The sequence below is a fragment of the Puma concolor genome, chromosome A2 (genome assembly GCF_028749965.1).
Source record: "Puma concolor isolate L17-30 chromosome A2, mPumCon1.1.hap2, whole genome shotgun sequence".
Lineage (NCBI taxonomy): Eukaryota > Metazoa > Chordata > Mammalia > Carnivora > Felidae > Puma > Puma concolor.
In genome coordinates, this window is record NC_141668.1 from 134,300,307 (window position 1) to 134,321,345 (window position 21,039).

Sequence of the window (21,039 nt, forward strand, 5' to 3'; positions counted from 1 at the left end):
AGGCCCCTAGGTAGCATGAATGCACATTGTTTGAGAAGCACCCAAACTATGTGCCCCAAATAGATGGCAAATCCTTGGGAATTTGGTTTATAGCGCATAGTTGGTGATTTCCACTGTCTTATTTATGAAGCTTTTTGGATACATGTTTTAACATGTTTTTTAGTATGTACCCTAATCCATACACATTTGTTGTACTAATAAGTATGTGCGTGTACCGGTGAACAGTTATTAGGTACATTATAAGGCATACATCAAAACGAATTTTAAGCTGAGCTGAAGGTGCAGTAAGTATTATTTTAAAATTTGTTGGTAAGCACGGTGATGTCACACGATCATTAGCTAACATCAAAGCATGATGTATGTTGAGGATGAAACTTACCATTAATAAACAGTCCATATTTTGAATATTTTTCATGAGAGTTTTGATTATTCTTGCCTGACTTTGCTTTGATCTTGATAGAACATCATTGTTTGTAACCTTGTGACAAGCTAGCTGTTGAAGAGAAGGGGAGAGTCGACGCAATTGTTTTCTTGTGCTTCCTCTCTCAGTGTTTTCTTCAGCCTGCGGTTTTGTTATGGGGTGGGGAGGGGTGGTTTAAGCCATGTGCCTGCTTATTGATGGTTAGCCTCCCTAACCCTAGATAATGTATCTGCATATTTCCTTTAGGGGGGCACATAGCTGTGATATGGGCAACGTACCCCAGTGAGCTCACACATGCCTCTGATAAGGAAGGCATTTCTTGTTGGATGAACCCCAGGGGCAGGGGGTTCTTCTGCCCACTGTGGTTACATGGCACCCACCTGTCAGGGTCTGAGGCAGAGACTAGAGCATGGACTTGGAGGTCCCGTAGATTTGGGTCCAAACTCATGGGCTCTGCCTCGTACCAATGGTGTGACCTTGGGCAAAGTACATATCCTCTCCCTCCTTCCACAGAAAGTGGTGGTGTTACTATCTCATTCCTTGGATTGCCATGTACAGTAAATGAAATACCGCTTGTAAAACCACTGGCACAGTTCCAAGGGCAGCAGCAACAACAAACAAAATACACACACCTTGTCTCCCCTAGTGTCGTGTTGTGATACTCTGCTACAAACCTGCCTTTGTCCGTGGAACTCTAGTGAGGCACATGGTCAGACTAGGCTTCATCAAAGCGTTACTGCTCCAAGACAAGTTTAGGGGCGCGGTGGCTTTTCTTCTTTTTCTTTGTAAGGACAGAGACTCTGTGTCCCAATCTGTGACTTGGGTTGGAGCCATTTGAGATCCTCACTGCAGTGACAGCCTGCTGGTAATGTGAGATCCTAACAGCTTGTGTTAATCCTGGAGACAGGAGGTGAGGACAAGGGAGGCTCTTGAGTGTGGCCCCCCCTAACGTCTCCATGCACCTCGCTGCCATCTTTCTTGGGGCTGAAGGACAGGAGATTCTAACTCTTCTGAGCTTCCCTTCTCTTTAGGGGAGCTGGTACAAGTAAGCTGATTTCCAAGCAGGAAAGGGCAAAACAGGCTGAGAACTGTTAGGGGCTACAGTGTTCTAGAACCACCTCTAGGAATGTTCACCAGGGGAGAGAACCTTCAGAAGTGTGCAGAGTTGGAGCACATTGCCTTTCTCTTGATCCCACAAAATCAAGCTGACCAACCCTGTAAGGAGGGGGAGTCCCTTAGCATCCACAAGAGTCTTGGTAACAGCTTTGCAAATCCCGTGATTATATTTGCTGAAGGGTGTCCATCAAAGAGGGCGTCCTCTCTGTATCTGAGCATTTCCTTCTACAAAGTCCATTCTATTTTGAGAAGCCAGTGCTAGGAAAAAGCTTGGCGTCTCCTAAGGAGCTTGAATGATCTCATGGCAAACCTACAGAGAATGATGTAACTGATCACCCTAACCTTTGGTGACCAACAAACACAACCAAATTCAAACCTGCTTTGATCCTTATCTCCTGCTCTCTGGTTTCCATTCTGCCCGCATCTTGCTATATGCCTGGACTGTGTCAGGATCTTTTACGTTCCAGTGAAAGAAATCTTTTTTTTTTCAATATATGAAGTTTATTGTCAAATTGGTTTCCATACAACACCCAGTGCTCATCCCAAAAGCTGCCCTCCTCAATACCCATCACCCACCCTCCCCTCCCTCTCACCCCCCATCAACCCTCAGTTTGTTCTCAGTTTTTAAGAGTCTCTTATGCTTTGGCTCTCTTCCACTCTAACCTCTTTTTTTTTTTTCCTTCCCCTCCCCCATGGGTTTCTGTTAAGTTTCTCAGGCTCCACATAAGAGTGAAACCATATGGTATCTGTCTTTCTCTGTATGGCTTATTTCACTTAGCATCACACTCTCCAGTTCCATCCATGTTGCTACAAAGGGCCATATTTCATCCTTTCTCATTGCCACGTAGTAGTCCATTGTGTATGTAAACCACAATTTCTTTATCCATTCATCAGTTGATGGACATTTAGGCTCTTTCCATAATTTGGCTATTGTTGAGAGTGCTGCTATAAACATTGGGGTACAAGTGCCCCTATGCATCAGCACTCCTGTATCCCTTGGGTAAATTCCTAGCAGTGCTATTGCTGGGTCATAGGGTAGGTCTGTTTTTAATTTTCTGAGGAACCTCCACACTGTTTTCCAGAGTGGCTGCACCAATTTGCATTCCCACCAACAGTGCAAAAGGCTTCCCGTTTCTCCACATCCTTGCCAGCATCTATAGTCTCCTGATTTGTTCATTTTAGCCACTCTGACTGGCGTGAGGTGATATCTGAGTGTGGTTTTGATTTGTATTTCCCTGATGAGGAGCGATGTTGAGCATCTTTTCATGTGCCTGTTGGCCATCCGGATGTCTTCTTTAGAGAAGTGTCAATTCATGTTTCCTGCCCGTTTCTTCACTGGATTATTTGTTTTTCGGGTGTGGAGTTTGGTGAGCTCTTTATAGATTTTGGATACTAGCCCTTTGTCCGATATGTCATTTGCAAATATCTTTTCCCATTCCGTTGGTTGCCTTTTAGTTTTGTTGATTGTTTCCTTTGCTGTGCAGAAGCTTTTTATCTTCATAAGGTCCCAGTAGTTCACTTTTGCTTTTAATTCCCTTGTCTTTGGGGATGTGTCAAGTAAGAAATTGCTACGGCTGAGGTCAGAGAGGTCTTTTCCTGCTTTCTCCTCTAGGGTTTGATGGTTTCCTGTCTCACATTCAGGTCCTTTATCCATTTTGAATTTATTTTTGTGAATGGTGTGAGAAAGTGGTCTAGTTTCAATCTTCTGCATGTTGCTGTCCAGTTCTCCCAGCACCATTTGTTAAAGAGACTGTCTTTTTTCCATTGGATATTCTTTCCTGCTTCATCAAAGATTAGTTGGCCATCCGTTTGTGAGTCTAGTTCTGGGGTTTCTGTTCTATTCCATTGTTCTATGTGTCTGTTTTTGTGCCAATACCATGCTGTCTTAATGATGACAGCTTTGTAGTAGAGGCTAAAGTCTGGGATTTTGATGCCTCCTGCTTTGGTCGTCGTCTTCAAAATTACTTTGGCTATTTGGGGCCTTTTGTGGTTCCATATGAATTTCAGGATTGCTTGTTCTAGTTTCGAGAAGAATGCTGGTGCAATTTTGATTGGGATTGCAATGAATGTGTAGATAGCTTTGGGCAAAGAGAGAGATTCAGTGGACCACGTCACTGACCTTCAGACATCGCTGGGTCTCAACAGGTATTCTCAGAGCCCCATTTCTCCATCTCTAGATTTTGTGTGCTTCCTTCATCTTAATTTAAAAACAAACTTTTTTTAATGTTTATTTATTTGTGTGTGTGTGTGTGTGTGTGTGTGTGTGTGTGTGTGACAGAGAGAGAGAGAGAGAGAGAGAGAGAGAGAGAGAGAGAGAGAGCGCGCATGAGCAGGGGAAGGGCAGAGAGAGAGAGGGAGATACAGAATCGGAAGCAGGCTCCAGGCTCCCAACTGCCAGCCCAGAGCCGCATACAGGCCTTGAACCTGAGAACTGCGAGATCATGACCTGAGTCCGAGTCAAATGCTTAACCCACAGAGCCACGCAGGAGCCCTCTCATCCTAATTTTAAGATAGGCTTTTTGCCTGGGCTGGCAGCCCTAATGCAGCATGTCCTTAACTTGTAGACCCCAGAGAGTGGGACAGCTGTAGTTCTCCACAAGGTTGGAAGAAACCTTAGAGAGGTCTGTGATTGGTCTCGGATAGCATGCCGGTCCCTGCACCAATCACGTTGGCCAGGCCGAGTGGTGCTCTGACAGATCACTCTGGGATCACATATTCACTGCCGGCCGTGGGAAGAGTCAAGTACATCCAAATCTCACAGACAGTACAGGACCCCCTTCCAGCAGGTGTGTTTGTGTACATGGTGTATTTGAGGGGGAGTTCTTCAAAAGACAAGTTTGTAAACAGACAACAACCATAATGAAAAACCCTCCACGCCCCTGATTCTAATCTGTATTGTTCCTGGTTTGGGTGTATGATTGTTTCTATCTACTTGGCTGCCTCAAACCCTTCGTGAGATGCGGTGGAATAAGTAAATGATAAGATGTGTAACATGACTGAAAAGACACATCAGCGCATCTCTCCTTACAAAAGGAGGGTGGGGTCGGCAGAGAGAGCCGTCGGCCAACCTAGTACCAAACTGAGCTGTGGAATGAGCTGCCAGTGGAAAGCTTATCTAGGACCTCCTTCAGACTTCCATTCCGTGATGCGTGTGCTTGTTTAAACAATGACCCCACCTCCATTCGTGGATGTTGAAGAGGGACTCATGATAAAGCAAATACCATTTCCCAGATTGAGAACCAAAGCGGACAAGGAAGACACCAGCCCAGGTTTCACATCTCAGAATTCTCGGTTTGGTTTTTGCCATTCTCTCTTCTTCCTCTCTTACAGGGTCTCTCAGCCTTGACTTTTTTTTTTTTTTAATGTTTGTTTATTTTTGAGAGTCAGAGGGGGTAGGGAGGGGCAGAGAGAGAGAGAGAGACGAGACAGAGGATCCAAAGCAGTCTCTAAGCTGTCAGCCGAGAGCCTGATGCAGGGCTCGGACTCACGAAGCATCAGATCATGACCTGAGGCGAAGTCGGATGCTCAACTCACTGAGCCACCCAGGGGCCCTGACCCTTTGGACATCTTAAGCCAGATAATTCTTTGTTGTGGGAGCTGCCCTGTACATTGTACAGGGTTTAGCAACATCCTTAACCTCTATCCACTAGATGCCAGTTACACACCCACTCCCCAATTATGACAACTAAAAATGTCTCCAGAAATTGTCAGATGTCCGTGGGGGTCAGGGTTGGGGGGGGGGGCAAAGCCATCCTGATTGAACCCAATACTCCATTAGAATGTGGCTTCTGAGAGAAGGGAACATATGTGACTTGGCCACTGTTGAATGCCTCTACCTAGCACATTGTCTGGAACTTAGTAAGTGCTCCATGAATATATATTTTTTTCCCAGTAAATCTTTGTTGACTGAATGAACTGGCCCACTTTGAATTCGTGTCTAGGTGCTCTTGGCCTCCAAGCAGCCACATTTCTTCGTGTTAAGGGAACCAAAATCAGCAATTTGTGTAAAGTCTTACCTTGTTTCAGGTGTATGACAAACAATAAACGTTAGCTCCTGGCATTACCGTGATTATGACCATCTCCTTCCTGGAGTGGTGCTTAGCCCCAAGCCATGTGGTTATTTTGCGCTGAAAATCATCACTGTTTCTTGAACCACAGGTAGGGACTCAGTTGAACTACTGGAGAATGGGAGAGCAGCAGACATCAAGGGGGTGTCTGAAGGACTTTTGGGGGAGTTCTCTGTGAAATGACATCGCCATGGGCTTTTCTTAGAGCCGGAGGTCTTTTACTAGAGAGCAAGTGCGGAACTTAAACGGTTTCTTATTTTGGAAGAGCATTGTACTCTCTGAGCCTGGTGTTTGGAAGTTGTAGGACCTTTTTCAGTGTCAACATGCCTGGGGAGCCGCCCTGGCCTGACGTCCCCAGAAGCTGACTCTGAGACAAGGATTTGAGGGCAAGTCATGTTTTTAGGAGGGGATCCCAGAAAACAGTTAAGTGTTTCAAGGTAACAAGGTAGGGAAGCCAATGTGTCAGGCCACTTACCACCGGGGTGACTGGAGCTGGGGTCCTGCTGGGGACTCGGAGAGCAGGACGTGCCTTCAGAGTCATTGCATCTGAGAGGCAGGGAAGGTGGGGAGTTGAGCCATCACGTTCTAGTTCAGCACTGGTCAAGGGCTGCTTCCAGAGGCACTGATGCTCTGGCACTTCTGGGTTGCCTTGCGTGGGAACCAAGCATGTTCTCCAAACAGGGCGAAAGTTACCAGGCAGAAGGTCGCAGGTGTTTGCAGCTGGTGGCACTGGCTGGAGGGGTGGGTGCTGACAGGTTGCTGGCAAGGCACTGGCAATATCTGCTGTGGGACATTGGGTGGACAGGGGTGATGGTGCTAAAATCCTACAGCATATAAAGGAGACCCTCACAAGGAAGCATCATCTCACCCTGAATAGACATCCCTCTGGGAAACATGATTAATGAAAATGGGTATTTCCTTTCTCCTCTGGATTCCGGCAAGAAAGAACCATTTCTGTTGTTTCCTTTTATAAAAACAGTAACTGTTATTTTTTTCCTGGTTATTAATGGCATAGTTGCTCCGTGTAGAAAATGCAGAGTACAAGAAGAAAGTCCCTGAAACACATACAACTTACTGCATCTCCTTTTTATTCCCTTTATAGGCAGTAGAAGTCATGGCTAGAAAAAAACGGAGTTGAAAGGCAGTCTTGGGTTCAAACCAAAGTCCAAAACTTACTAGCTGTGTGGCCTCGAACAAGCTAGTTAATGTCTCTAAGCCTTTGTTTCCCCAACTGAAAAATGGGGATAATGATATAGGGTTGTTTTGAGAATTAAACGAGATAGTTTAGAGAGTATTTGGTTTATAAGTAAGCACTCATCAAATAGGGTATCTCCTTTTAGAAATGAGAATAATATCAGCTCGTCTTTATGAATTAAAATTCTTCATATTCTCTTTCCGTGTTTTGTGTTTTGTTTTGTTTAGAATTATTTCATTAGTCTGTTCTTAAGACTTAAAACTTTTCACAAAGTTTTTTAATTTTAAGTTATTTAAATTTAATATTTAAATAATATTTAAATTTAAATATTTAAATTTAATATTTAAAATTAGGTATTTTAATTTTAAGTTATTAAAATTAAGTTAATTTTAATTTTTAAGTTATTTTATTTATTTATTTTTAAAGTTTTTATTTTATTTTGATTTTATTTTTTATTTTTTAAAATTTACATCCAAATTAGTTAGCAAATAGTGAAACAATGATTTCACAAAGTTTTTTAATTTTATTTAAATTTAATATTTAAATAATATTTAAATTTAATATTTAAAATTAAGTATTTTAATTTTAAGTTATTAAAATTAAGTTAATTTTAATTTTTAAGTTATTTTATTTATTTATTTTTAAAGTTTTTATTTTATTTTGATTTTATTTTTTATTTTTTTAAAATTTACATCCAAATTAGTTAGCATATAGTGAAACAATGATTTCAGGAGTAGATTCCTTAATGCCCCTTACCCATTTAGCCCATCCCCCCTCCCACAACCCCTCCAGGAACCCTCAGTTTGTTCTCCATATTTATGAGTCTCTTCTCCCCTCCCTGTTTTTATAGTATTTTTGTTTCCCTTCCCTTATGTTCATCTGTTTTGTCTCTTTAAGCCCTCATATGAGTGAAATCATATGATTTTTGTCTTTCTCTAATTTCACTTAGCATAATACCCTCCAGTTCCATCCACATAGTTGCAAATGGCAAGATTTCATTCTTTTTGATTGCCGGGTAATACTCCATTGTATATATATACACCACATCTTCTTTATCCGTTCATCCATCGATGGACATTTGGGCTCTTTCCATACTTTGGCTATTGTGGAAGTGCTGCTATAAACATGGGGGTGCATGTGTCCCTTCGAAACAGCACACCTGTATCCCTTATCTAAATGCCTAGTAGTGCAATTGCTGGGTCGTAAGGTAGTTCTATTTTTAGTTTTTTGAGGAACCTCCATACTGTTTTCCAGAGTGGCTGCACCAGCTTGCATTCCCACCAATGATGCCAAAGAGATCCTCTTTCTCCGCATCCTCACCAACATCTGTTGTTGCCTGGGTTGCTAATGTTAGCCATTCTGACAGGTATAAGGTGGTATCTCATTGTGGTTTTGATTTGTATTTCCCTGATGATGAGTGATGTTGAGCATTTTTTCATGTGTCGGTTGGCCATATGGATTTCTTTAGAGAAGTGTCTATTCATGTCTTGTGTCCATTTCTTCACTGGATTATTGGTTTTGGGGTGTTGAGTTTAATAAGTTCTTTATAGATTTTGGATACTACCCCTTTATCTGATATTTCATCTGCAAAGATCTTCTCACATTCTGTCGGTTGCCTTTTAGTTTTGCTGATTGTTTCCTTCGCTGTGCAGAAGCTTTTTATTTTGATGAGGTCCCGTAGTTCATTTTTGCTTTTGTTTCCCTTGCCTCCGGAGATGTGTTGAATAAGAAGTTGCTGTGGACAAGATCAAAGAGGTTTTTGCCTGCTTTCTCCTTGAGGATTTTGATGGCTTCCTGTCTTACATTGAGGTCTTTCATCCACTTTGAGTTTATTTTTGTGTATGGTGTAAGAAAGTGGTCCAGGTTCATTCTTCTGCATGTCGCTGTCCAGTTTTCCCAGCACCACTTGCTGAAGAGACTGTCTTTATTCCACAGGATATTCTTTCCTGCTTTGTCAAAGGTTAGTTACCCATACTTTGTAGGTCCATTTCTGGGTTGTCTGTTCTTGTGCCAGTACCTTACTGTCTTGATGATTACAGCTTTGTAGTATAGCTTGAAGTCTGGGATTGTGATGCCTCCAGCTTTGGTTTTGTTTTTCAAGATCGCTTTGGGGATTTGGGGTCTTTTCTGGTTCCATACACATTGTAGGATTCTTTGTTCTAGCTCTGTGAAGAATGCTGGTGTTACTTTGATAAGGATTGCATTGAATATGTAAATTGCTTTGGGTAGTATCAACATTTTAACAACATTTGTTCTTCCTCTCCAGGAGCATGGAATCTTTTTCCATTTTTTTTGGTGTCTTCTTCAATTTCTTTCATAAGATTTCTATAGTTTTCAGTGTATAGATTTTTCACCTCTTTGGTTAGATTTATTCCTAGGTATTTTATGGGTTTTTTTGCAACTGTAAATGGGATCAATTCCTTGATTTCTCTTTCTTTCACTTTATTGTTGGTGTATAGGAATGCAACCAATTTTTGTGCATTGATTTTATATACTGCAACTTTGCTGAATTCATGAATCAATTTTAGCAGTTTTTTGGTGAAATATTTTGGGTTTTCCATATAGAGTATCATGTCATCTGTGAAGAATGAAAGTTTGACCTCCTCCTGGCCAATTTGGATGCCTTTTATTTCTTTGTGTTGTCTGATTGCAGAGGCTAACACTTCCAATACTACGTTGAATAACAGTGGCAAGAGTGGACATCCCTTTCTTGTTCCTGACCTTAGGGGGAAAGCTGTCAGTTTTTCCCCATTGAGGATGATATTAGTGTTGGGTCATTCATATGTAGCTTTTATGATCTCGAGGTATGCTCCTTCTATCCCTGCTTTCTTGAAGGTTTTTATCAAGAAAGGATGCTGTGTTTTGTCAAATGCTTTCTCTGCATCTATTGAGAGGATCGTATGGTTCTCGTCCTTTCTTTTATTGATGTGATGAATCACAACGATTGTTTTGCAGATATTGAACCAGTCCTGCCTCCCAGGTATAAATCCCACTTGGTCGTGGTGAATAATTTTTTCAATGTATTGTTGGATCCAGTTGGCTAATATCTTGTTGAGGATTTGTGCATCCATGTTCATCAAGGAAATTGGTCTGTAGTTCTCCTTTTCAGTGGGGTCTCTGTCTGGTTTTGGAATCAAGGTAATGCTGGCTTCATAGAAAGAGTTTGGAAGTTTTCCTTCCATTTCTATTTTTTGGAACACCTCCAAGAGAATAGGTGTTAACTCTTCCTTAAATGTTTGGTAGAATTCCCCTGGAAAGCCATTTGGCCCTGGACTCTTGTTTTTGGGGAGATTTTTGATTACTAATTCGATTTCCTTACTGGTTATGGGTTGGTTCAAATTTTCTATTTCTTCCTGTTTCAGTTTTGGTAGTGTATTTGTTTCTAGGAATTTGTCCATTTCTTCCAGATTGCCCATTTTATTGGCATATAATTGCTCATAATATTCTCCTAATTATTGTTTTTATTTCTGTTGTGTTGGTTGTGATCTCTCCTCTTTCATTCTTGATTTTACTTATTTGGGTCCTTTCCTTTTTCTTCTTGATCAAACTGGCTAGTGGTTTATCAATTTTGCTAATTCTTTCAAAGAACCGGCTTCTGGTTTCATTGATCTGTTGTACTGTTTTTTTGGTTTCGATAGCATTAATTTCTGCTGTAATCTTTATTATTTCCTGTCTTTTGCTTATTGTGGGTTTTATTTGCTGTTCTTTTTCCAGCTCCTTAAGGCCTAAGGTTAGGTTGTGTATCTGAGATCTTTCTTCCTTCTTTAGGAAGGCCTGGATTGCTATATACTTTCCTCTTATGGCCATCTTTGCTGCGTCCCAGAGATTTTGGGTTATGGTGCTATCATTTTCATTGACTTCCATATACTTTTTAATTTCCTCCTTAAGTGCTTCATTAGCCCATTCATTCTTTAGTAGGATGTTCTTCAGTCTCCAAGTATTTGTTACCTTTCCAAATTTTTTTGTGTGGTTGATTTCGAGTTTCATAGCATTGTGGTCTGAAAATATGCACACTATGATCTCGATCTTTTTCTACTTACTTAGGGCTGATTCGTGTCCCAGTATATGATCTATTCTGGAGAATGTTCCATGTGCACTGGAAAAGAATGTATATTCTGCTGCTTTAGGATGAAATGTTCTGAATCTATCTGTTAAGTCCATCTGGTCCAGTGTGTCATTCAAAGCCATTGTTTCCTTGTTGATTTTTTGATTGGATGATCTGTCCCTTGCTGTGAGTGGGGTATTGAAGTCTCCTACTATTATGGTATTACTATCGATCAGTTTCTTTATGTTTGTGATTAATTGATTTATATATTTGGGTGCTGCCACATTTGGTGCATAAATGTTTACAATTGTTAGGTCTTCTTGGTGGATAGACCCCTTGATTATGATATAATGCCCTTCTGCATCTCTTGACACAATCTTTATTTAAAAAAAAATTTTTTTTTAACGTTTATTTATTTTTGAGATAGAGAGAGACAGAGCATGAACGGGGGAGGGTCAGAGAGAGGGAGACACAGAATCCGAAACAGGCTCCAGGCTCTGAGCTGTCAGCACAGAGCCCGACACGGGGCTCGAACTCACAGACCGGGAGATCATGACCTGAGCTGAAGTCAGACGCTCAACCGACTGAGCCACCCAGGCGCCCCACAATCTTTATTTTAAAGTCTACGTAGCCTGGTATAAGTATGGCTACTCCAGCTTTCTTTTGTTGACCATTAGCATGATAGATGGTTCTCCATCCCCTTATTTTCAATCTGAAGGTATCTTTAGGTCTAAAGTGGCTCTCTTGTAAACAGCATATAGATGGATCTTGTTTTCTTATCCATTCTGTTACCTTATGTCTTTTGATTGGAGCATTGAGTCCATTGATGTTTAGAGTGAGTACTGAAAGATATGAATTTATTGCCATTATGATGCTTGTAGAGTTGGAGTTTCTGGTGGTGTTCTTTGGTCCTTTCTGATCTTTGTTGCTTTTGGTACTTATTTGTTTTTATATATATTTTTTCATCTTTTCTACCCTCAGAGAGTCCCCCTTAAAATTTCTTGCAGGGCTGGTTTAGTGGTCACAAATTCCTTTAATACTTGTTTGTCTGGGAAACTTTTCATCTCTCCTTCTATTTTGAATGACAGCCTTGCTGGATAAAGAATTTGTGATGGCATATTTTTCTGATTCAGCACACTGAATATATCCTGCCACTCCTTTCTGGCCTGCCAAGTTCTGTGGATAGGTCTGCCGCAAACCTGATCTGTCTTCCCTTGTATGTTAGGAACTTTTTTTCCCTTGCTGCTTTCATGATTCTCTCCTTGCCTGAGTATTTTGTGCATTTGACTATGATATGCCTAGTTGATGGTCGGTTTTTGTTGAATCTAATGCGGGTCCTCTGTGCTTCCTGGATTTTGGTGTCCATGTCTTTCCCCAGGTAAGAAAGTTTTCTGCATGATGTGCTCAATAACCCTTCTACCCCTATTTCTCTCTCTTCCTCTTCTGGGACCCCTATGATTCTCATGTCGTTCCTTTTTAATGAGTCACTGATTTCTCTGATTCTTAAATCGTGCTCTTTTGCATTAATCTCCCTCTTTTTTTCTGCTTCATTATTCTCTAAGTTTGTCCTCTATATCGCTGATTCTCTGTTCTGACTCATCCGTCCTTGCCACCGTGGCATCCATCCGTGATTGCAGCTCAGTTAAAGCATTTTTAATTTCATTCTGGCTATTTTTTACTTCTTTTATCTCTGCAGAAAGGGATTCTAATCTATTTGCGAGTCCAGCTAGTATTCTTATTATCATGATTGTAAATTCTGTTTCAGACATCTTGCTTGTATCTGTGTTGGTTAAATCCCTGGCTGTTGTTTCTTTGTGCTCTTTCTTTTGGGGTGAATGCCTTCATTCTGCCATTTTGAAGGCAGAAAAGGAATTAATGAGGTAGAAAAATTGAAATTAAAAACATTAAAATTAAAAAAATATTAAACTTAAAAATTAAAGACACACACACACAAATCGAATAGATGATGTTAGATCATAGGTGTGTTTTGGTCTGGGTGTTGAAAGTGGTTTGACAGATTAGAGAAAAAAAAGGGGGAGAAAAAAAAGGAAATCATTTGAGAATTTGAAAAAATGAATACACTGAAGTAGACTAAAATGATATGATGGGGTTAAAATAGAATTTGAAAAAATATACACAAAAGTAAAGAATATAGTAGAAAAAAATTAAAAAAATATTTTTAATAAAAATTAAAAATAAATATGAATTTCTTATTTTCCTGTATTCAAGAAAAAAGAAAAGAAATGAAAAAGAGAAAAAAGATTTAAAAAAATAAAAACAAGAAATCGTTAAAAATTTGAAAAAGTGTATACACTGTAGGAGACTAAAATAAAATGATGGCAGTAAAATGGAATTTGAAAAAATTTACATAAAAGCAAAAAATATAGTAACAAAATTAAGGAAAAAGTATTTTTTAATAGAAATTGAAAGTAGAAATGAAGTTTTTCTATTTCTACATTCAAGAAAAAGAAAAGAAACGAAAAGCAGGCAAGGGAACAGCATGTACAAAGTCCTAAAGCAGGGGGAGGACAGAGTGGCCCAGGCTCTGAAATGACGGCAGCCACGTGACCCGGGGCTGGTGTCCCTTCACATCACTGGTTCTCAAACCCTCATTAGTAAAAGGGCAGAATCAGACTAGTTCGTGTCTGGGTCCCTTCCAAGAAAGGGGGTCAGTTTAAACATTAAGCAGGCTCATATGAGCTGTCATATCGTTACCTTATCCTCTGGGTGTCTGGGAGTCCCCTTGGTCACCAGCTGCTGGATTAGAACCCCAGAAGGGCAGCTCTGTACTGATTCTAGAGGCACAGCCAAGTTCACCCCTGAGCCCGGCCCAGGATTAGTTCTGTTGCTGCGCTTCATCCAGTCTGCTGAGGGTCTCGTTGTGGGTATGACCTACACGATTACATGATGGATTTTGCAAAATCCTGTTAGGATTATTTCCCATCCTTGCTCAGAGCCAGATGTTTGACCGAAAGGTAGAGAGGGCTGAAAGGAAAATCTCTGAAACAGGCCTCTGAAAGCAGCACAGGCTTGCAGGCTAGATCAGCCTGCTCTCCCAATGTCCTCGGCTGCTTGGTACCTTCCAGGCATACAGTAGGCCTTAACTGTGGAGTGGATGGTGTTAGACACCATTTCCTTAGAGGCTTCGTTCTACACATACTTCTCTTTAAGAGGTCATAATGAAACTCAATGTAGGATTAATATTTTGCTTTTTATCCACCCAATATTAATTCGTAAGTTTGTCTTCACACTGCTCAGAAACTCTTAAATGTCATTTAAGATGTTCAAGATCCCACTGGGTCATGTGTGGAACTGCTGAGTCACTATATTGTATGCCTGAAACTAATGAAACACTATGTTAACTGTACTGGAATTAAAATTAAAAACTTAAAAAAAAAAATGTTCAAGATCTGAAACGTTAAGACGTTCAAGTCTAAACTACCGAAGACTTGAGGTCAGCTCCAGCGTCAGCTCGGTGTGGATGAACACGTCCCCTGTCGCCCACAGCCCGTGAGGAAGGGGTGGGTGTTTTCTCTCATGTTCCTCTCAGATGTGTGGCAAAGACTCTCAGGTTAATGTGGGGAGAGGCGCCAGGCACCTGCCAAGGCCCCGAGAAAGCCTGCCGTCCACGGGCACATCGTGCTGGGGTGTCCGAGGACCGGGAGATGGCGGTCAGAACGGAGAGTCCCTGAGTCTCCGCCATCCCGTGCCCCACACTTCCTCATGGGGTCTGCCCTGTCTCCGCTCTCCTTGGACCGTTTTTGCTCTCTCATGCCCTCTCCCCTTTTGGCCCCAGCCACGCGGCCTTCTTACCAGCCGGTGCTTTTCGCTGGGCCTCCGCTGAAACCCCTGAGAGGGGCCAGCTGGTGGGCCCGGCATCTCCTTTCCCTCAGGTGACCATCTGTGGTCCCAGCAGCCAGCGGGTGGGGTTGGGTACTTCGCTGTTGTCCCCTGAACACGGTGCACACGGGGGCTTGCAGAGAGCAGAGGGGCCTGACGCCCATCTGGGACCACGTGGCTTCCAGCTGGTGACCCAGCACCCCACTCACCTTGTCGCCCTCCCCACCAGGCGGGCCTTTCTGCTGGGCTGTCAGGTGCCCGATCTGGGCATGCTGTCTTGTTTACAGCAGCCCCTTCCCCTCTGGGCTGGGGGCTGGGGGCTGGCTGCTCCTGGGGCACTGCCGTGTGCTGTCCTCCGTGCTGGGGTGGGGTTTTGCAAAACCCACCGCTCCTTCTCCCTCTGTGGGTTTCAGTGTGTCCAGGGAATGCAGCCTCTGGCCGGCCTCTGGCATCCTCGTGGAAAGGCCTCTCCACTGGCAGCTTTCCCCCTGTCCCACCTCTGCCTGTCCACTTTCCAGACCTGGAGGCTTCATCTTGTCACTATCGGGGGACCCCGAGCTCCAGCTTATCTCCATTATCCTCATCAGACATGCATGTGTGAACTGTCTGCCAACTTTTTAGTTTACTGTGGTGACCAAGCTGCCAGGAGTCCCGGGAGCCTGTGACAGCCTCAGGGGCAGATGCGCCCTGGGTAGAAGTTGCATAGGAAGACAGATTATGCTCGGGCTGCAGAAGATCTGAGAGTCAGAATCGGGCAGAGTTGATCTGCTGCCCGATTGGAAGGCCAGGTGGCATCGAGTCCCTCTTGGCCTGACCCCCGTTTCCCTGGGAGGTGTGTGGGCCCGTGGTGCCGGGACTCACCTGTCAGGGAGGCCTTTCCCTGGCCTGCTCTGAGTGCATGCTGTCAGCATTTCTGCCCCAGACTCTTTTGCTTCTGCTCACTTCTGACTGTTCTCCCTTCCGATTGCCACCCTTCTACTTGAGCAAGGTTAACATGCTCTCATTCTGGCTGGGGAGCCATTTTGTGTCTTTAATGACAGCTTTGGACGCAGATGGTTCTACCCTTGGGAGACCTTTCCATCATCTTTGAAAGTGTTGGTGTTTATAGTGTCACTGCCTTTGGGGGCATTCAGAGGAAGACGGAGGGAGGCACGTGGAGGAGGAGGAGGAGTGTTTTTGGTGGCTAAATCTGGAGAGGGAGAAGGTGGCAGAGAAGGGGACTCTGGACAGAGAAGTATTGTCCTTCTGATTCTTGGACGAGGGGACTCTGTGGCTTAGGAGGCTGTGCTTTGGAGCTGGGGTTAGAGGCTCAGAGAAGGAAGACAGCAGCCAGGTCACATGGGACCAGGATGTGGGATTAGATGCAGTCATTGCTCTGAGCGTGTCTCTTACCTGCAACACAGTAAAGCACATTTACCATTTCTTTGAAGCTGCAAGGGAGAAGTCCCAGAGTCCTTTCAACTGAGAATACTAAACAGAGGTGAACGAAACACCCATTTCTACCCATTGCACACGTGAAAATGTTACTGCTGCTTTCATTGAGGGTCCTGGGGTTAGTGTTGGGTCTTAGCAACTTCAGAGTCAGTTTCTTCCTTCTTTCCTTCCTTCCTTCCTTCCTTCCTTCCTTCCTTCCTTCCTTCCTTCCTTCCTTCCTTCCTTCCTAAGTTTATTTGTTTATGGGGGGGGGCCACACAGGTGGGGGAGAGGCAGAGAGAGAGAGAATCCCAAGCAGGCTCTGTATTGTCAGTGCAGAGCCCGACGTGAGGCTTGAACTCATGAACTGTGAGATCATGATCTGAACCGAAATCAAGAGTCAGACGCTTAACTGACTGAGCCACCCAGGCGCGCCTCCCACCCCCCCACCCCCACCCCAGCCCCCTTGCCCAGGGTCTGTTTCTGAGGGCTTGTTTTTTCATTTGAAACCTTGGGTCCTCAAACCTTCATTTACCCGGTTCTTCAACTTCTTGTCCTGCATTGGGTCTTGGGGGTTGCTTGTTGAGGTCGAGGCTCTGTTCTAGCGCCGCTTTGATCTGAGATGGTTGATCTGGGAAATTGGCTTCCAGAGGGTAGTGTTAGTGTTGGGAATGTCAGGACTCTGTGGTGCCCCCGGACCTGCACTGTGTGTGGTCCCCACACCACTCGTGAGGGTCGTGTGCCACTCAGGGGTCATGATTTTCTTTATGCAACAGTGGGTGTCCTGCTCTATACCAGCACTGTGCTGGGCTCTGGGGGGATCCAGAGGTGAGCCCTCCCCACCCCCAGAATTTTGCATGCAAGGAGGGGACAAGGGACATCAACAGCTCTCCCTGCTTCTTTCCGGGCCCCACCCTGGCATTCTTCTTATAACAACTGGAGTGATGTCTTAGAATATAAATCAGATTGCATCATTCCCCTGCTCCAAACCCTTCTAGTGCACTGAGGATAAAATCAAGAACCCTCACTGTGGCCACCGAGGCCCCAGCTTGCCCCACAGCCTGATCCCCTCCTGATGCCCCAGCCACACCAGCCAGCTTCTCCTTCCTTGAACTGAGCCCACAGCCATCTCTCTCCTCCCACCTCCTGCAGCCTGTGTGCATCCTTCAGGTGGCAGCCCAAGTGTCACGTACAGAGGGCTCTTCCACCCCCTCCCCAGGCAAGCTGGGCCTCCTGTTCACACTGCCATAAAGCTCGTGTGTCCCCATGCCCTGATCTCAGCTTGGAACTATGTATTTGTGGAATTACATGGCGATCCCCATCCCCCTGCTAGTCTTTGAGGTCCTTGAGGGCCGGGCCGTGTCTGCCCTGGTTCCAGTGTGACACTGACCCTGACCAGAGCCAGGCCCACAGTATGGACTCAGGAAGCCTGTGCTGAGTGAGTGAGCAGTGGGTGGACCAAGTATGTGGGGGTGGGGCATGCCAACGGGAGTGGACACCTGGCAGTTGGAAAAATGATATCCAGGTGGGGACAGGACATAGAGGAATAGGGCAGGGAGTTCAAGGATGCATAGAGAGAGAGGCATGTAGCCCACATCAGCTGTGTGAGAGATCACAAAGGGGGAAAGGGCTTAGCTCTGGCTCTGGACAGAGTGAGGTTCAGACACTCACACATCAGCTTGTGATCTTGGATAGGTCATTGAACACTTCCAGGGCCATCTCCTTATCTGTAAAATTAAGATAATAGTAGCGTGCGCCTCCAAGGGCACCTTGAGGGTGAGTGAGGCAGCCTGAGTGGCTATGCTCATGCTCCTGTGCTGTGGTGGGAAATCGCTGGGCTGAGTAGGCATGGTGTCTGGAATGCTGGAGGGTGATGTGGGCCTTTACTCCGGCCATGGATTTCCGCTGTGTATGTTGGAATCCCCATTTTTGGTTCGGGGGTGGGGGGGAATCTGATAGCTTTGAGTGGGTTGGACTAGCAGGGGTGAGGCAGAACCGTGGGGGCTCCTGCAGGAGACCCCTGGAAGGTATTGAGCCTCAGCACCAGGATGGCAGTGGAGAGGACTGTGGACAAGGAGTGGGTGATAATGAGGTGGAACTGGCAGGTCTGGGGCTCCCCAAGCTCCATGATGGAGGGAGGAGGGTGCCTCACTCTAAGGGGAGATGGCCCAGTGGAGAGGGTGACACAAGGGAGCAGTTTTGACATCACAATCAGTTGGTAGGCCCTGCAGGGTGGCCCGGTAGAGCTTTCAGGCAGGCAGCTAGCACCGTGGGACAAGGGTTCTGGATTGAGGTCTCAGCCAGAGCTGCATGCTTGGGACTTGTCCTCTTTACACAGCTGGGGGCTGGGGTCAAAACCCTGTTGGATTTGGATTTGCCAAGGGGGACGGAGGCCTCTGAGCTGCGGTCCAGAGGCACTGTCACAAAGGAAGCAGAAAAGATGAAGGTGGGGGGTGGGGGATGATGATGGCTGTGGCGATGGTGGTGGGAACCTGTGGTAGGCAGGCTGGGCTGTGGGGTGACATTTCCCCTTCAAACTTCTTTTAAGAAGCAGGAGCGAGTGGAATAGCTTGATGGGGATGGCAGGGTAGAAGAAAAGGTGACAAAACGTTTTCTCATTAGGATTACCCACATGCAACCCCTGTAAGAACTGGAGAAATCTCCAGCAGGATGAAACTCTGGCCAAAATAGGAGGAAAGACAGGGAGGTGGCTGCGTAGCTTAGAGCAACGAGATGTGCTCCCTTCCGCCTCTGCCCCATCCCCACATCCATGCCTGGTTCTACCGTGGGTGTCGACAAACCAGAAATTTCTCCACTGAGCAAGTGTCAACCACGGTTGACTCTGACCTTAATGTCACCATCCAGCCCAAGGGGCCCTGGATTTGCACTTTTTTTCTGAAAAGAGACTTGAACAGCAGCAAATACATTTATGAAAGTCTTTAGTGCCTCTGGAGATTATTTGTGGCCTCGCTTGTTCTGAATGCCTTTTCCCCACACCACTCTGTGTAGGGAGGTGGCTTTTTAGAAGGCAGCAGGGCCTGGATTTTGATGCAGACACTGTCAGTGATGGGACTGTGCTGCCCCTTTGTGTCTGTCGTAAGCCACTACAGTGAGAGCAGTTTTGTCTAACAGAAAGCTGATTATTATTGCCTGATCCTGAGGCTGGCTCTGAATATGGACTTCACGCATAATTCCAGACGGCTCAAGGTCAAAAAGGTTAAGTGGGAGGTTGGGGCCTCGTATCAGTGACTGGTGCCAAATCTGAGATGCTGGCCAAAAGAACGAAAGAAGTAGCAGATTAAAATCCGGCGTGCAGGCCAGGAAACCTTTGTAAGTCGACTGATGTAGAGAGGAGCCAGTGTCCGCAACGTGTCCTTGCCGCATGGAGAAAATGAAATGAAAACAGACTGCTGACTTCCTTTCTGCCACTGCTCTCTGTGCACAGAGGACCCCCTCGGAAGCCTGGAGAACAGGACAGGACTGGAGGACCACGTTCTCCTGGAGCCTGGGCTCGGGTACAGGTCAGTATTCAGAAACCAAATTGCCTTTGGGATTGAGTTGTCCTGTTCGCGGCTGTGCCTTTTATTCTTTTTTGAAGGTAGGAGTGCACCTCCCAGGATTCAAGGTCAAGGCCTTATTTCACATTAATATTCAGGTTTAGAATGGGAAGTTGCCAAGGGCGTCAGAGTGTGAGGAACAGTGTTTTACCAAACTTCTTTTGTGTACCTCCTTGACTTTTTATGATTTAGGGGCCATACCTGGGTACCTCTTCTAACATCATTTACTGGATTTTAACATTTGGTCACAATATTATGCAAGTTTAATATTACGTAATACTTGAGCCACTTAGCTCTCACGTGTTTGAGAAGTGCTTCAACCAGAATAGAGTAGTAAGCACCGTGTCAGTTTTCTGATGTTCAAATAAAAGTATCTCAAAGGGAAACGGAGTTGCTCAAAGTCATTGGATGTTTGGTAGCAGAACTCAGATGGACACTAAAGTCTCCCTAATGCCACCACGATCCTTGTGGTTCTTAGAGTTGTTTCTTTTTCTCTCTTCACGGTTTTAATTTAGTGCAAACTTGAGAGAGTAGGGGTAGATCACATCTGCATTTTCAACCTCAGCCCCAGGGTGGGAGTCACTGATCACCTCAAACCATGCTTGGTTTTACTGTCTCTCCCTAAGTCAACGGAGCTCTGCTCTGTGACAGTGACACCACCTGTCAGTTCCTGTACAGTTAGTACATTGTCAGGATGGGTGTCACCAGGTCCATATAGGGTGCAGAGTCCTTTTTGCTGTTTATTAAAAAAAAAATTAATGTTTTATTTGTTTTTGAGAGAAAGAAAGAGACACAGCATGAGTATGGGAGGGCAGAGAGAGAGAGCGGGGGACACAGAATCCAAAGCAGGCTCCAGGCTCCGAGCTATCAGCACAGAGCCCAACACGGGTCTTGAACCCACAAACTATGAGATCATGACCTGAACTGAAGTTGGACATATAACCGACTGAGCCACCCAGGCGCCCTTGCTGTTTGTTTTAGAAGAATACTGACTATTGATTTTGGGAACACAAATCAGCGTCAGCGAGTAAGCAGATTTGCAAATAGGGAGTCCGCAAATGAAGAGGGCTGACTGCGGTTTTGAAGGGCTGCCTCCTGTGCCTTCTGGTGGTTGCTCCTGAAAACACTGAGTACCTGCTAGTTCTTGGAAGGGTGAGGTTGTATATTTTGAGTGGCCGAGTGTAACTTCCTTCTGTTTGCTTTTTCCCAGTGTGGAAGCTGGTCCTCCTGGCCAGGGAGACCTCCTGAGCAGCATGCTACCTTCCTCCTCGGTGCCAGAGTTGATGACAATTAGTAAGTTGCTGAGTCTCCTCCGCCAATGCCGGGTGACTCTCGGACCTGCACATCAGTGGGGTACTGTTGTGCTTGCTCCTGTGTGAGTGTGG

General features: G+C 44.7%; 1 protein-coding gene across 1 annotated transcript in view; it reads left to right on the forward strand.

The window, feature by feature from the left end:
• The window catches only part of LOC147583536 (uncharacterized), a 101,924-nt gene that overhangs the window by 8,006 nt on the left and 72,879 nt on the right, over positions 1-21,039 (forward strand). The window contains exons 3-4 of the mRNA XM_086682487.1: positions 19,543-19,618; positions 20,865-20,979. Of these exons, the coding sequence (XP_086538613.1) occupies positions 19,543-19,618; positions 20,865-20,979 (191 nt within the window). The remainder of the gene's footprint in view (positions 1-19,542; positions 19,619-20,864; positions 20,980-21,039) is intronic.